We start from the raw sequence: 13,032 nt of genomic DNA, 5'->3' as shown, positions 1-13,032 counted from the left end.
TTCCTTTCTTTCTTTTTTTTTTCTTCTTTTTTTTAATTTTGCATAAAGGAACAAGGAAATGCTGAAAGAACATTATGCGAAGAGTACTAAGATTAGAACTGATGTTACCACACCGTGTGCAAAAGTAATTATTCTAAGTTAATGCTAATACAAATAATAACTAAGCACATATAGTTGTTATATGTCAGCTACTATTCTATAGGCCTTATACATAGTAACTAATTTTATGCTCACAACAATACAGTGAGGGAGGTGACATTATCTCGATTTTTCGAGATGAGAAGAGAGAGAAAATTTATGATGCTTGGCCAAGGTCACCAAGCAAAAAAAAAAAAAAAAAAATAGCCTACCTAGGGTTCAACTGGTGTTCTCAGGCTAGATTCTACACTCTTTGGAAGCTGAGAAAATAGAAGTGTAAAATATGATTAAGGAAAAAATTGTGCATAAATTTTAGCTCTGAGTAATGAAACTGTTTCCTAAAGATACATGATTTTATTTTATATTGTCTTAATTTATTTTTTATTGTCTTATTATTTTATTTCTAACATTGCTTTATGATTTTATATTGCCAAGCCTTCCTGGCTAACCACACTACATGTTCATTTTATGTACTCTTTGTGCCCTGCATAAAAAAGAAACTGCCATTGCTCAGCTGGAAATCCCCTAAACGGGACATCCCAAGGGCGTGTCTGGAGGTTATGTTGCCATGGTGATGTGTCAATACAGCAACCACTGACCATTCCCAGAGGTGAACCACAACCCATTCATTAAATTCTGACCATCATCATATGTCTGAAACAGTGGCTGAGATTACCACCTGGTCCCTAGGAAGATGAAAGGTTCTCTTTCCCAAATAATGGTCAATAACGTCATCCTGGTTATGAGAGGCAGAAGCCACTGTATGCATTACTACTTCTCTTTTTTTTTTCAGGGGTGGGGGGGGGGAGTCAGGGACTGAACTCAGGGGCACTCAACCTCTGAGCCACATCCCCAGCCCTGTTTTGTATTTTATTTAGAGACAAGGTCTCACTGAGTTGCTTAGCGCCTTGTTGTTGACGCCAGCTTTGAACTCCTGATCCTCCTGCTTCAGTCTCCCAAGTCACTGGGATTACAGGCATGTGCCACCATACCCTGCTTATGCATTGCTTCTTGAAGATATTTTGTGAGTTCTGTTTGGGAGTCCTACTTTAAAGAAAAGGCTCCCAGACCAGAGTAGTCACCTGGAGTCTCCAGACAAAGGTTCGACTAGCATCAGGGGCTCACTACTGCATCTGCTAGTTGCTCAAAATGATATCATGCATGTGGCCCACTGTAAATATCACATTAAACATAGGGAAAATTTCAAAAGAAAAGTTGCTTCTTCATCATGACCCTATTATTACAAGGGAGAGAGGCCAAATAGTCTTCAATAGGATTAACTTTTTACAGACTAACAGAGCACTGATTGATATATATTTTCTCAAGACATTTTGGATATGTGTATCAAACACCTTAAAAAATGTACAAAACCACTTAGAAAGGCCATTTCTACTAATTTACCTCATGGAAATTATCAGAGGTACACTGAAAGGCATATACCTAAGGTATTATTTATAAAAGAGTCAAATTAGAAGCACCCTAATTGTATAACAATATTAGCTAACCAAATTATAACCATAAATAATTACATTAATTGTGTGACCATAAAAAATATACAGTTGTCTAACTTTTAATAATGAGATGTTATTAAACTTCAAAAAGCAGGTTAAAAACTAATATACAACAAAAAATCCTATTTTTATATATATTTTTAAAAACAACATGCAAATACTCATAGAAAGACTGAATTTTAACAGGGGTTTTCTTTCAAGTTTTTTGTTAATAGTTTATATATATATATAAACTCTTCATTGTGTGGTACTTTTTAAAAATAATCCATAAGATTATATTTTATACTTTTAAAAAGTGTATGTCTTTCTTTAGCTGCTATATTACACTTTGACTTTCCCATGTCTTTAAGTTTTGTGATTTTTTTTCTTTCACTATATATTCCCAGAAGTAAAAATGCAGACTAAGTCTTTCTCCACAACCAGGAGGAAAGGCATTCAGGAGTCCAGAGGCCCACCAACAACACAAAAATTATCAATTTCAACATCTGGCTGGAGAACTCATCTGATCTGGCTGGGTCTTTGGTTCTGTTAAAAAGATATACCATCCTGTGTCTCTGGACCACTTCACCGAGTTTATCCAAGTTGTTTGTGCTGGTATGGGTTTAGTTTTTGTTGGGGTTTTTCCTAGAGTCAGAATCCCAAAGAAACCAAGAGGTCAGAGAACAAGCCGGCGGGGGCTGACGGAAACAGTCTGCAAGTACAGCTCACACTGCACGACCTGGCATCTGCCATGAGGGAGGTCACATTGGATCGTTTCTTTCCCCAGGACATCATGGGAGTAGGGAGACGGAGAAACAACACACCATTCTCAGATTTCTGAGAGGACATGAGATGAATTAAAAGTTTGGGGAAATAAAAAAGCATCTTTTCATCTGGCTTTTGAATGAACACCAGAAAATGGTTTATTTATAAGTTCATAGAACATGGACAAAATGAACTAGCATCCTGTTGAGGCCTTCCCAAATTTCAGGATACATTTAATTCGATACAGCTAAGGGGTACCAATCATAGAACGATAATTAGAGGCACTTGCTCTTTAGCCAATACCAATCAGCTTCCCAGGTAACTCTTCTATCTACCACACTGAAAGCTACTGGAAGAAAAAAAATTCCTTTCAAAAGACCCTCACAATCCCAGGGGGTGAAAGGTGTTCCTAAGTCTTCCATGAATTTCTCTAAGCTAGCATGACCCTGTAAAATAATACATATTTATCTAAATGATTTGAAAGGAAGGGGAAAAGTCCCATAATTACTTTGAAGGGTTGAGTGAAATTTACACATTTGTTCAGCCTATATCTTTTTTTTTTAACACTATACCTTTATTTTTTATTTATTTATTCATATGTGGTGCTGAGAATCGAACCCAGTGCCTCACATGTGCTAGGCAATTGCTTTACCATTGAGCCACAGCCCGGCCCGGCCTATATCTTTATTGCTCTCTATTTGCCAGATTATGTGTGAGGTCCTGGGCAACGGAGCTAGGGTCTCTACCCACTTGTGTTCACAGGAATTAGACATGGAGTCAGAGAGACTGAATAAAAAATGGCCCCTACTTTCCTCCCTCTATGGCCATTCCCCTTATACTGTGACTTTGAAGCTCCTCCCGCTATAGAATTCTCACCCATTGAATCTAGACTGACATTAAGACTCGCTTTGGCTACTTGACATGGCAGAAAGGCTAGTGGGTTGCTTCTGCATCGAGGCCCTTGTGTGCTTCTCCTCTGGAAACCTGCCTTTACTAATAACATAGGCCAGCCCACATAGAAGAGAGATGAGGCTCCCTGCCAATAGCATCCCCAGAAGCAGAACTGACTAGCTAACCTGCAGCTGACCAGAGAAACATAGTGCAGCATAGCTGAGACCAGATCAGCCACCTAAACACGCCTGGCCCAAACTGCCAATGCATACAGTCAAAAGCTAAATAAAAGACTGCTGCCTTGCCAGGCGTGGTGGTGCACACCTGTCATCCCAGCAGCTCAGTAGGCTGAGGCAGGAGGATCACCAGTTCAAAGCCAATCTCAGGAACTTAGCAAGGCCCTAAGCAACTCAGGGAGACCCTATTTCTAAATACAATATAATAAAGAGCTAAAGATGGGACTCAGTGGTTAAATGCCCCTGAGTTCAATCTCCAGTAAAGACTGCTTTCTTAACTCATCAAGGTTTAGCCTTTTTTTTTTTTTAAATACAACAGGTCCTAACTAACACATACAGCAAGGGAGAAAGTGCTAATTCTGATAAGCCAAAGAGAAAAGCTGCGAAGCGTGTGTAATATTACTCCAACATGTTAACAACTACAAATGAATCATGCAATTTAGATGTATAAACAACAGAGCTGAGAAGCCATCCAGAGAGGACTTAAGTTATATATGTCTAGGAAAGGGCTGAGTCAAGACAGCCGAGGTTCCTTTGATAAACTTTAATATGGATGAGTTGAATTTGCCTATGAGTCATTTTCTTTCTTTCTTTCTCTTGTAAAAAAACACAAGCTCTTTCACTCAATTAAGCCTGTTGGACTTGATAACAATTGTCTAGCTTGATTCAAAGCAGCCATATCCTCTCTGACACATGTTCAGCCTCCAGTACTCTGTAGGCAGGAACTTTAAATCCAACTCTCCTGAATTTATGACACACATACAGTAGCAAGTCCCTACAGGCTGAAAATCAAACTGTAATTCAAAGGCCACAGGGCTGAGGAAACAGCCAGGAGATAAATCCCAATTTCAACCTTGGATTGTCTGCAAGTTGATTCAGCCGGCTGTCAGTCATATTTAAAAATAAAATAAAACTACAAAGATACCAGATGGCATGTTCTAAAAAGAAACAGGATGATGCTTTTCAGGACTCCTTCAAAAGGTTCTTATCGTCTAAAAAGAACTGCTATGTGGGGTGTTTTCAGGGCCTTAGAATCTTTAACCCCAATCAGTCATTTGCAGATGTAAAGAGATACAAGGAAGCAGGGAAAACCATCAAATGCAATCTAACCCATGGTGCTGACTGGAGGTGACCTTACAGATGTCCAAGTGGCCCATTTCTGGAGCTGAGTAGATCACCTCCTGAGCACTTGCAGAATGAGAGCTCCTGAGGCACATGGGCATGAGTACTCACCTTACAGCCCTCACACGCGCTGACCCCATAGTGGTACCCTGATGATTTGTCCTGGCAGACGAAACAGGGCTTATACACTCGAGGCGGGGGAAGTGGAGACGGAGGGCTCGGGACCAGTTCCTCAGAGCTGGTACTCTGTGTTTCAATCGCTGCAATGGAGATGGGGTGGGGAGAGAAAAAAGAGAAAACGCATTTCAGTTCCTTTATTTTTCATCAGTGAACTCACATGCCTCTGCCCCAAGTTCAGCAATAACACTAAGCAGGGATACTCCCATAAAAACAGCTGTCACTATAGGCCTAGCAGTAGTAACACTGACATTGATGTGGTCTCCTATGGTTTACAGAGCAATCTCATGCATCTCTAATCTGAAGTTCATCAGTGCAATGTGGGGGTGATGATTTTTAATCACCAATTTATCCTCAAAAGAAACTGAAACTCAGAGAGGGCAGGGACTTTTCCTAGATCAGCAGAGCCAAGGCCTGAATCCTGATCTTTTCACTACCGTCCTTCAGAGTTTTCTACTCTTCTGTTTCATCTAACTTCTGCCTCATGGAGTCTCAAAGGACTTGTCTGATCTATGCTCACTTAACCAATTTCCTTAAGGGGTAAAAAAAAAATGAAGAAAATGCCTAGCCTGGTCATTCCATGAGTATTTGGCAAGGGCTTTTTAACAAGCAGATGTAGCTGAACTCCATGGATAGCAACACCAGTAAGACCTCTGCTTAGTAAGAATGGTCTTTGGGCCAGAAGCATCAGCATCATTTCAGAACTTATTAGAAACCATAGTATCAGGCATATGAAATAAAAGTTTGCATTTTAACAAAACACCAGGTGTCTGCATGCACAATTCATGTTTTTCAAGTAGTGGGTTATACCTAATAATGGCATAGAGGGGCATGACTCACTTCCGCTTATGTTGCTATTTATTCTAGATCTAAAAGTAAATCTAGTTTAAACTACAAGAGCCCCCATTTCATTATGTAACCACCCAAATTCCATGGGATATGGGAATTCACAGAACTTAGACCAAAGTGTCCTCCCATCCCTATTCTCTAGGCTTATATTCAAAGTCAAAGCAAGAACAGGCACTATTCCTATTGCTGGCCAAAAAAAAAAAAAAAAAAAAAAAGTCATAAAACATGTAGATGGTAAATAAAAGCGAACAAATAACGTTCCAGAATCTTCCAGTCTCCCAATCATTTTACAATATACAGAATATTTCTCATGGTACCAAAGTTGCTCCCCTGCTTGTAATTAGCCAGATTTGATATTTTACTATTTTCTCCTGTAGCTAAACTTTTACCAAGTCAGGCCAACCAAAGAACAACCAAAGAGTATCTTCTTAATCCATCCCCACCTCAGTACCCAGCTCCTACACCAAGCCAGTAGTCACCTGAACTATACAATAGCCTCTTCATTGGCCTCCCTGGGTCTGCACTTGGTACCCTAAGGGACATTCTTTAAACAAGCAGTTGAGATCATTATTCAAAAGTTAAAATTGGCCAGGCATGATGGCGCACTTCTGTAATCCCAGGGGTTTAGGAGGCTGAGGCAGGAGGAGCCCAGGTTCAAAGCCAGCCTCAGCAATTTATCGAGTCCCTAAATAACTTAAGGAGACCCTATCTCAAAATTAAAAAAATAAAAAGGGCTGGGATGTGGCTCAGTTGTTCAGCACCCCTGGGTTCAATCCCTGATGCCAAAGAAAAAATAAAAAGTTGAAATTGATCTCTCTCACTTGGCTATCTAAAACCCCCTATCAGTCACTGATCCCATACAAGTCAAACTCCTTACTATGTTCTACAATGCTTTTCATAACATGACCCCTTATCAACATCACTGCATCCAATGATTCCCCTCATTTACTGAGTTCTAAATAATTGGCTTCTATTCTATCTGTTGAATAGGCCAAGCTCTTAATCAATTTGAGACTACTGTACTGCATCTAGGTGAGGTGGCCCTTCCCTATAGTTCCAGCAAAACCCTGTCTCAAACACGTAAATAAATAAATAGATAAATAAATAAATAAGAGCATTGTACCAACAATTTCCCCTACCTGGAAATTCTAAGACCTTCACATATCTGGTTATTTTTTTTTTTTTATCTCTTAGATCTCAGAGCAAATGTCACCTTCTCAGAGATGATTTCTGTAATTAAAATGCCCTTCTGAGGTTGGGGGAATAGTTCAATGCTAGAGTATATACTTAGCATGTGTGAGATCATGGGTTCAATCCCCAGGCCAAGACAGAAATGACAGAAAATGCTCCTTCCACTCCCCAACACTCTACCCCATTATTTTATCTTTCTTTTTTTAACACCTTAACTATTGTCCAAATTCAGAAAGTTTACCTGCATATTATATTCTATACCGGCCCCCACCCACCCACCCACCCACACACTAAATATGAATTTCATGAGGCTAAGAAACCTACCCACCTGTTTACAACTATGTTCTCAGACTAAAAGAGGTCCTAGCACACACCAGATAATCAATAAATATTTGCTGAATTAATTCATAAACTTTTCCCTTTTCTTTCTCATTTCAAGTAGTTAAATGATAAAATTAGAAATCAAATAGCTCTCTTATACTCATTTGCTTCCTTAAAAAAGTAATTAATTGGCCCTTTGGAACAGAATCAAGTATAATTATAGTATTTTCATAATTCAGAAGAATCTTGGAATGAATTCATTGGAGCAATGCAGGTCCTAGTAGATAAATCTACTACAGTCTTTATTAGTTAGATCCAAGAAATTTGAGACTAAGACACCAATCTCAGGTGCATATTACTCTTGGCAACTAGAAGCCCTGATCTGAATATTGTGGTACAGAGATGCCAAGTGTTCACAGAAGGGTGGCTTCTGAGATGTCACTAAAGCTCACCAGCTCTCCAGCTGTAAATGCAAAAGCGCTCCTCATGCTGAGCTAATCAGCTTCACTGAAAGCAACAAGAAAACACTACTTGTTAAAATTAAAAAGTGATATACGGATCATAGCTAAAATCCAATAAATTTCACACAATCACCCACACTCTTTCACTCAGAGACACCCACTGTGATCATCTCCATACACATCCTGCCAGACTCTTTCTCTTGCACAGAAAAGTTGTTTTGCTTGTTTACTAAAGTGGAATTATCCTAAGATTGTTTGAGATGTTAACTTATGATGCCGTGAGTTCATTTCCTTGTCAAAAAATATTTTTCCTGCAAAAAATTCCATTGTGATGAGTATCTTTGTAGCTGATCTCAGCACGTCTTATGATAAATTTTCAGAGGTGGAATTATTAAAAAGAATGCTATTTCAAAACTATTTTGTTAGGTTTTATTTCACGTTGATAAACTGACTTCTAGAAAGACTGGCAATTTACACTCCTCCTATCGACATGAGTGAGTCCCTCGCTATATCCTCCCAAATCTTTGGGGTTGGTTTGATTTGTGTGCTTCTACTTTCACTCGTATGTGTCAACGGCTCTGACAGAGCCATGTCATCACCACTATGATCAATCCTGCATTGTGTTATTCACAGAAACAAGGTGTGTGTGGCGGGGGAGGAGGGTAATGTTCTACTCGCTCCTGTAGAACAGCTAATCTGGCTTGTCTAGGAAAGTTGTAAATAGATTTCTGTTAGGGCTGGGTTCAGCTGTCAAGAGTTATGCCCTGAATTTTAAAAGTGGGTGGTAATTTCCATAAATATGCCACTTCAAATACAGGCACTAAGGAGAGTCCAGCACTTCCTCCCTCCTAAAAGAGAGGACACAGAATTGTGGGCAATGGATTGCCCAAGAAATTCAGGGCACAGGACACAAAAAGGCAGAGGCTTATAGGACATCAAAACCCCAAAAACATTATATTTATTTACACACACACACACACACACATACACATACACACGTATTTTTTTTTTCCTTTTTCCTTCAGTGCTGGGGATGGAACCCAGGGACTTACACATGCTAGGCAAGCACTCTACCACCGAGCTACATCTCCAGCCTGACATTTTACAAAGGTTGGTAAAAGCCTTTTTCTAGAGACGAGAGTCATTTGTAACACATGAATGAATCCAGAGGGCTTTTCCTAAACAGATGCTGTGAATGAAAACGTCCTGTTGTAAGCAATCAATGGTGAGAACCCCGGACTTTTAAGGCTATGGTAAGTTCACCAGTAATGCTATGGGCTTTCCCATATTAGTACAATGGAGTATCAGACTGTTTCTGTGTTCCACTGTTTATTTCACTGACTAATATGCTAGGCGTTGTGTTATATGCTATGGAAAGTGCATGGTATAATCCCTCATCCTGACAAGTTCCACCTAATAGAGAATAAACCAACGATTAGAATATAATAAAGTGGTTCCCGATGTGGTTTCACATTAGATCTTCCTGGGGAGCTTTTAAATCATCTATTGCCCAAGTTATATCTTAGACCTCTTGTCTGGGGAATGGGAGTCTGTTCGTCAAAAATTCATTACCACAACAGAATGAATTGGACATAATTTTCCTATGTTCATACACGCACAACCAAAAAAAAAAAAACATGGGAAGCTATACTTCATGTATGTATGATATGTCAAAGTACATCTACTGTCATGTATAACTGAAAATAACAAATAAAAAATTTAAAAATTGAATGACTCAGACTAGGGGGTACTCAAAAACTTGGAAAAAAAAAATTCATTCCCACGTGAATCCAAATTGAGAGTTGGTAATCACTGATATAAGGATAGGGAACTACAGGCCTGTTCAGCTCAGGAGAAATCAAGGGAGGCTTCCCAGAGCAGGTGATGGGGCCATGCTCTGAAGGATGAGTTGGTTCTTCCTATTGTGTTTTGTAATTTAAATCCTACAAATGCCATTAAAGAATCCAATGCAAAAACAAACAAAAAAATCTTACATATACTGAGTAACAGTGATCTTCAAAAAAGTTTTCCCACTGATGGTAAAGAATTAAATATTTAGCTATACATATTCAGATATGGTCCTCAGAATTGGCAGTCTACGGTCCTTTATTTCTTCGATGTGTCACATAACTATGAAAATAACACAAGGCCAAAAAGAGAAAAGAAAAAAAAAAATTCAGTGGTGTAGTCAGATCACCAATGCTGGCCTCGGGATAACATGCCAAGACAAGTTCTATAATTACAACCAGGATATGGCAGCAAGATAAAAGATTTGTACTTCAATGCAATCTCTTGCCTCTTTAGTAATGTAGCAAAAACATACTCTGACCAAGTTTATTAGAAATCCTCTTCCCTGCTGTCTCCTCCTCCCTGAATAAAGACAGTGGAAAACACAGTGGGGGGCCAGCCAGTGACTCCCCTTTCTCTGGGCATTTTTGGTACTTAAGGTAGATACAGAGAGCTCTGCCATTGATCTGTTCGCTGTCATCCTGCTTAAATCAATAATCTATTAGTCCCTTTAAATTAGAGTTAGATTCATCAAATGCCCTTGAGAGGCCTCAAACATTCTGTTCCTTATTCCAGGCAAGCACAATCAGTCTATGGAATGATAAAATTTTTGCTCAAAAACTCTGCCGGCTCAGCAGACAATGTGTTCTGTATTAGCTCATTCAGCGATCTCAGGCAGGCCAAAAAGGCAGTTTTGAGACTTCCCAGGGGGAAAAGAGCCTTGTGTCATTCAATAAAACAACTGCACTCCCGCCATCCTGATGTGATTTCAGTTTGGGGAAGCAGTCTTTGAGGAATAATTCGGATCTGCTTTTCGCCTCCTGTTTTTATTTATTTCCTTGCTTACTTATTGACTTATTCAGTTCTGTTTGGCAACTGCTTCCCCCAATAAGCAGAGGTTCCAACGTGGTACTCAAATGGCTAACCAGATGGGCGGCCTTGCTTGGTCAGGGCATGGCCAAGACAGTGGTACTTCTGTACCTCGGGTGAGCTCCACGCTTAGCTCTGTGGGTCGCTGCCCAGAGCAGCGTCAGCAGCAGAGATGCTGAGAGGGCATCTCTGTGCTGCATGCCTGGGAATCGTGAGCCTTCAGGAAATCCACAGCAAACAAACCTACACCTGCAAAAGCTCCTGGCCCACATTTAAACCTCTCAGCCCCACAACACAGACCACAGTCACTGAAGAGTTCACAGCTAGAGTCACCTTCCTTAGTCATGGACCCTGTTTGCCTTTAACTCAAAGTTCCTCAAAGTATGGTCCAGACCAGCAGCAGATTTTTTACAGGTGGAGAGACAGACACAGGCTTTCAGTGATTTTCAGGCCATCCACGATGGAGGACCATGACATACTTTCTCCCACTCCCCCATCCCTCATGGATTGATTGAATTCAACAAAAATGAGTTTCTAGAAGAAAGGCAATGAGGAAAAAAGCAAGATGTCCATAGCACAAACTCCTCCTTTGGTTTTAAAATTATATTTGACAGACATAGAATTCATCTATGAAATTGCTATAAAAGTTTCAAAACACTTGCTCTCAATTTCTGCATTTCTCCTGCTGGGAACCGGCAACAGGCAGCTCAGACGTCACAGTCCATGGACCCAATTTTGAAAAGCACTGCTCTAAAGGGACTTCGCACTCAGAGGTTGTTTGCAGACAAAACAAAAACAAAGCTCAACAAAACTTGCACCGTATTGGAACTGTACAAAAGCAGAATCCCCAGTGTTCCCACTGACGCAGCTTTCTCAAACACTGTCCCAACTCTGGTGGTGATTCACTGCCTAAATAAAAGCATAAGAATAATGACATTGCTGTCTGTGAGGAGGCCCGGGCACCTAAGAACTCAACTCACCTGAGAAAACACAGTATACATGTCCTTGTTGTTACAACACACCTGAGTGTCATTTAAACACAGAGAAAGTCTGCAACAATAGTTCCCTTCAGGATTCCTTACATGCTTGGCATTTTTCTAAAGGTTAGATTAAGCAGCAGATAACATTTTTTTTTTTTTTTTTTAAGAGGGCTCAGTATACTTTTCTTTCTTGGTGAGACTTAATTTACGGCTGGCTAACCCCTGTTGACAGACTGCAGGATTTTATGTTGGGCCTGATTAGAGAGAGGCAGGCAGGCAGGCAGGCAGGCATCGGGCATTATGAAAGTCCTGCCTTTTTTACTAGAACCTTCTATGATTAAGACAGTATTTTAATGCACTCTCTGGGCAGCTGAGTCTTAAAAGGAAAAGAGAGTTGTAAAGCAAAAGGCATTTCCTGCATGGCCCTAGGGGAATTTTGAGCCCAGAGCTCCAGGGTCCCGGAGGCAGCAGTCATTTCAGCTAATTAAGGGAGAAGAGCAAAGTGTTGCATTGGATCGAAACTGTTCAGTTGGGCTTCATTTTTGTTGGCACCGAGGAGACCCGATCTGGACCGCCACCCCCCCCCCCTTCCCATTTTCTGTTGGATTCGCTGCAGGATTGCAAAGCCCACAGCTCACATACATTAGGGAGAGAGTCAAAGGAAACGCCAAAGTTCAACTAAAGTACAAGTAATTAGAACCAGATTCTCCGCGGCCGCTCTTCGGTGCGCATGCGCGTGTGAGCGCGTGTAGACGTTTTATTAAAATGTCATTTACATGCCTCCGAATGTTCGAGTGGAGGAGTGGGGGCGGGGGGGGGAGCCGTATACTGTCGCTCATTTCATTTTCATGTCACCTCTCCTTGAGGGGTTCTGCTTTTAATCATCTTTGAGGAGAAGCGGTTTGTTTCCACACGCACATGGGTTTTGCAAATCTGTGAACCGCACTCTGAAAATGAGGTAATTGTCGAACAAGAAAAGCCCTGCTTTGAAATTGTCTTGCCTCACTCTTGTGGGCTGGCTTTGTTATTATTAAGCAGCTCCAAGATTAGTCCCGGGTTTGGGGGAGGGAGGGGGGGCAGGAGCGAAGGAAAACATGGTGGCGGCCCTTGGCAGTCCTGACTCAGTAACCTGCCCGTGACCCTGAAGAAGTGTGTGTTTGCCCGGGTCACTGTGGATCCTGGCCGAGGGCCGGAGCTGGGTTATGAGAATCCCTGCTATTCTGACCACACATGTAACAGGTGCTGGACACAGGCAGGGGACAAAAGGAGGGGTTGGGGGGAAGACTTTGATTTTTTTTTTTGCATCTTTAAAGAAAGACTTGCTTTTCAAAGTGTGAAGTTGGACCAACAGCAGCAGCAGCAGCAGCATCGTCTGGGAAATCGTTACAATGCAGAATCTCAGCTTCACCCCAGAATTAGGAATCAGAATAGGCATCTTAGCAAAATCCCCTGGTAATTCCTATACACATTAACGTTTGAGACGCTAACATTAAGGGGAAAAAAGGTGGGGGTAAGGTTTTATTGTCCTACCTGC

The 13,032-nt window shown here is 40.8% G+C and overlaps 1 protein-coding gene across 4 annotated transcripts in view; it reads right to left on the bottom strand.

The window, feature by feature from the left end:
- Rarb (retinoic acid receptor beta) overlaps window positions 1-13,032 on the bottom strand; it is a 716,777-nt gene that overhangs the window by 129,192 nt on the left and 574,553 nt on the right. For all 4 annotated transcript variants that reach the window (XM_058576525.1, XM_058576526.1, XM_046437693.2 and 1 more), the window contains one exon: window positions 4,754-4,902. In XM_058576525.1, coding sequence (XP_058432508.1) covers window positions 4,754-4,902 — 149 coding nt within the window. The remainder of the gene's footprint in view (window positions 1-4,753; window positions 4,903-13,032) is intronic.

This window comes from Marmota monax, unplaced genomic scaffold (assembly GCF_021218885.2).
Source record: "Marmota monax isolate L192 unplaced genomic scaffold, Marmota_monax_Labrador192_F-V1.1 WCK01_AAM20220418_F8-fsc00021, whole genome shotgun sequence".
NCBI classification, from domain to species: domain Eukaryota; kingdom Metazoa; phylum Chordata; class Mammalia; order Rodentia; family Sciuridae; genus Marmota; species Marmota monax.
Note: the sequence above shows the minus strand (reverse complement) of the source record. Positions and strands in the feature narration are given on the sequence as shown.